Below are 2,919 nucleotides of genomic sequence, written 5' to 3'. Positions count from 1 at the left end.
TTGGTTTGTTTGTTGCGTTCTTTCTCAGGAGGTATGCTGCAGCGTAATAATATCTACAGTGATACACATGTTACACTGATGAGATGAGCGTCATCGGGTGGCTGCATCTTTGGATCCTGCTTGGTATAAGCTGAAGCTAGCAGGCGAAAACGCTTGACATTTCTTCTCGCCAAATCTTCAAACTAAACGAGAGATGGCCTGAAGCTACTTGCAGAAGTGTCTCTTTCTCTCTCTAGCTGGGCTTTACCTACTTGCACGGTATTGGTAGGGCGCCCTGTATTAAAGTGACTTGTCTTCGCTATAATTTGCCTAGTTGTTGGTCTGGAGAAGCAGATGGGATACGGTACGGTACGCATACCCACCCGGTTTGGATGTGGTTTAATTAGGACTTGTTGCTGTCTTTGGACCAGACTTTTTACCTACTGTTTATTAATGGGTGTGACCTGCACCGCCACCGGGCAATTTGCATCGAATAAAAGTCCGCAGTGTGTTTGGCATTGCCTTTTTCTTATGGAGTGGAAAAGTAAGCAGCTGCTGCTGGGAATTTCTCATGATGGATGCGTTAGTCAAGTCCACCTGTGATCTGTCCATGTGGAAAAACTGTGTTGCGACGATGCGTATCATTGGCTGCGCTGCTCGCATACGACGTGCCATTGGTTGGTCGCCTGTTTAGCGCGGGCCAGGTCATGGAAATTATGCCCAGCTCTTGTGGTGGAGCTGTGGATAAGAGTAGACTACGCAGCAGGACACACAACATAATTGATGTCCCCTGCGTTGGGCAGAATATGGTCCACGTAGCAAACGCAGTCTCGGACGAGGACCAACGGCAGCGGTTTGTTGTTTGGCTCCACTTTTGTCCATTTCGTGGAAATTCTCCTGTTTAAGACGACCCGAGAAAGAAAATCTACAAGTGCAAGTACACATCACACATCTCGGTAGCAATGCCCCCAAAATTATCTCAACAGCTAGCTACACACGGCAGCCTCAACAGAGTTTCTTCTCAACACAGTGGGGAACTTCCATCCACGAAAGAAATTCAATCTCATCTCACCTAGTAAAATGAAACAAGTGTCCCTTAAAAAAAATGAAACAATTCTGGAAGTGGAGTAAAATAAAGGTCAGGCGACTGTAAGAAAACATTCTGTATTTTTTTTGAACTCGCGTGGTTAAGCAATTTCAGTTTTTACAGCACAGCTCAGCTCGGCAACTCAGGAGGTCGTACGTAATAAATTACAAAATGGAAGCATCCTACCGACGAGACCAAAATCAACCAAGAAGAGCTAGTAGCTCATTCGCCGCTCGTCGGCGCCTTGGGCGGCGCCGGCGCCGGCCAGACGCTGATCCGCTCCTTCTCGTACTTGACGTACACGGTGCCGGCCGCGACGATCGTGTACACCTGCAGGAACAGCGTGGGCGCCTGGTGGTACTTCACCAGGGATTTGCCGGAGCCGAGCTCCACCAGCAGCAGCGCGGTGAGGCCCACCGTGGCCAGCAGGCCGTTGAGCCGCTCGCTGTAGGCGGTGAAGCCGAACTCCACGGGCAGGCCGAGGGCGGACCGCGGCTCCCGCAGCGGCACCGGCGGCAGCGTGACGGCGTTGGACTCGGCGGCGGCCTTCCTCTTGCGCGCCCCGGCGCTGCCCCGCTTCTTGGGCCCGACGCGGGACTTCAGCTGCAGGACGCGCTTCTCGAACTCCTCGTCGGCGGCGGGGGCGGTGGCGACCGGGGCCGGCGTCTCCGGCCCGGCGGCGGCGTCATCGCCGGAGCTTGCTCGGAGAGGCGCGTGGAGGCGGCCGTGCCAGAGCGGGGCGCGGAGGGTGGGGACGGAGAAAGGGCTGGAGAGCGGCGTCGCCATTGCTCCCTTGGGCGCATGTGTGCACCAGCACTTCATGGTCGCGCGGCTGCTTGGTTGGCTCCCGTCCTGGTTTGCCGCTGGTTTTGGATAACTTTCGGTGGTCGATGCGTGGCTCCGGTGCATGCACGGGGCCTTGAAAGCTGCCGCACGTTGCAAAATGGAAATTGTAGGCGTGTCAAGTGTTTGCTCGAGAGGAAAATCGGGGTTTGCCAAAAAAAAAGAGGGGGAAAAATTGGGAGCGAAAAGATAATAACCAGAAAATCGGTGTGTTTCTAGAATTTTTTTGGGACAAATTACAATCCTGGATGGCCACATCTTTTTTTTTAGACAAGGATGGCCACATCTAGCACAGAATTCGGGGCCGTCCGAAACTTTGATGGGTCTTCTCTTCTGGGCTGTAAGGCCTTGTACGAGGCAAAGTGTTTAGGAATGTTGATATAAATTGTCTAAAAAAGGGAATGTTGATATAACACTTCAAAAAAGAAGGAATGTTGATATAAATCCTCGAAAGGAAAAAAGGAATGTTGAAATAAAAAAGAAAGGTTGATTCAAGTTTGTTTTGTTTAGGGAGGTGCTTATAGAAAAATAAATCATAGTAATTTTCTTTTTTGAACATCAGTACGGACACAAGCACTCATATACACGTGCATACACTCGCCCATATGAACGCACATATGCACACCCTACCCCTATGAGCACCTCTGAAAGACTGAGCCGGCATATCATCTTGAGATTTACGAAGTCACCGTAGGCGCCTCGTCGTCGACGTGAACGTCTCCTCCCACCGAAAGGGCATCGCTGGAAATTCTGAAATAAATCCAGGAATAATGCGAGCAGTAGTACTTGAATCCTGGTGGGCTGGGGATACCACTGTCCCTCTAACCATTCAACTACAGGTTGGTTGGCAGGAACATCTTCTGCTCACCGAAAAGTCTAAAATAATCTAAAAAATGCAAGCATCAATACCAAGTCGGTCAGTTCACCCCCTTTAGACCTTCTATCATCGTGTGCATGCCCTCCGGGGCGGTTTCCGGGGCGGACTCACGGCGTGGCGCCGGGGAATCGGG

General features: G+C 51.4%; 2 protein-coding genes across 2 annotated transcripts in view; one reads left to right on the top strand and one right to left on the bottom strand.

Annotated features, from left to right (window-relative positions):
• Window positions 1-511, top strand: part of LOC123097846 (uncharacterized) — a gene marked incomplete in the record, with an annotated part of 6,119 nt that extends 5,608 nt beyond the window's left edge. The window contains 1 exon segment of the mRNA XM_044519688.1: window positions 1-511.
• Window positions 512-1,127: 616 nt separating this feature from the next.
• Window positions 1,128-2,396, bottom strand: LOC123097847 (uncharacterized). Its single transcript, XM_044519689.1, has one exon. The coding sequence runs from the start codon at window positions 2,165-2,167 to the stop codon at window positions 1,289-1,291; it is 879 nt and encodes a 292-aa protein (XP_044375624.1). The 5' UTR covers window positions 2,168-2,396; the 3' UTR covers window positions 1,128-1,288.
• Window positions 2,397-2,919: the final 523 nt, after the last annotated feature.

This window comes from Triticum aestivum, chromosome 4D (assembly GCF_018294505.1).
Source record: "Triticum aestivum cultivar Chinese Spring chromosome 4D, IWGSC CS RefSeq v2.1, whole genome shotgun sequence".
In the NCBI taxonomy this organism is placed as follows: Eukaryota; Viridiplantae; Streptophyta; class Magnoliopsida; order Poales; family Poaceae; genus Triticum; species Triticum aestivum.
Note: the sequence above shows the minus strand (reverse complement) of the source record. Positions and strands in the feature narration are given on the sequence as shown.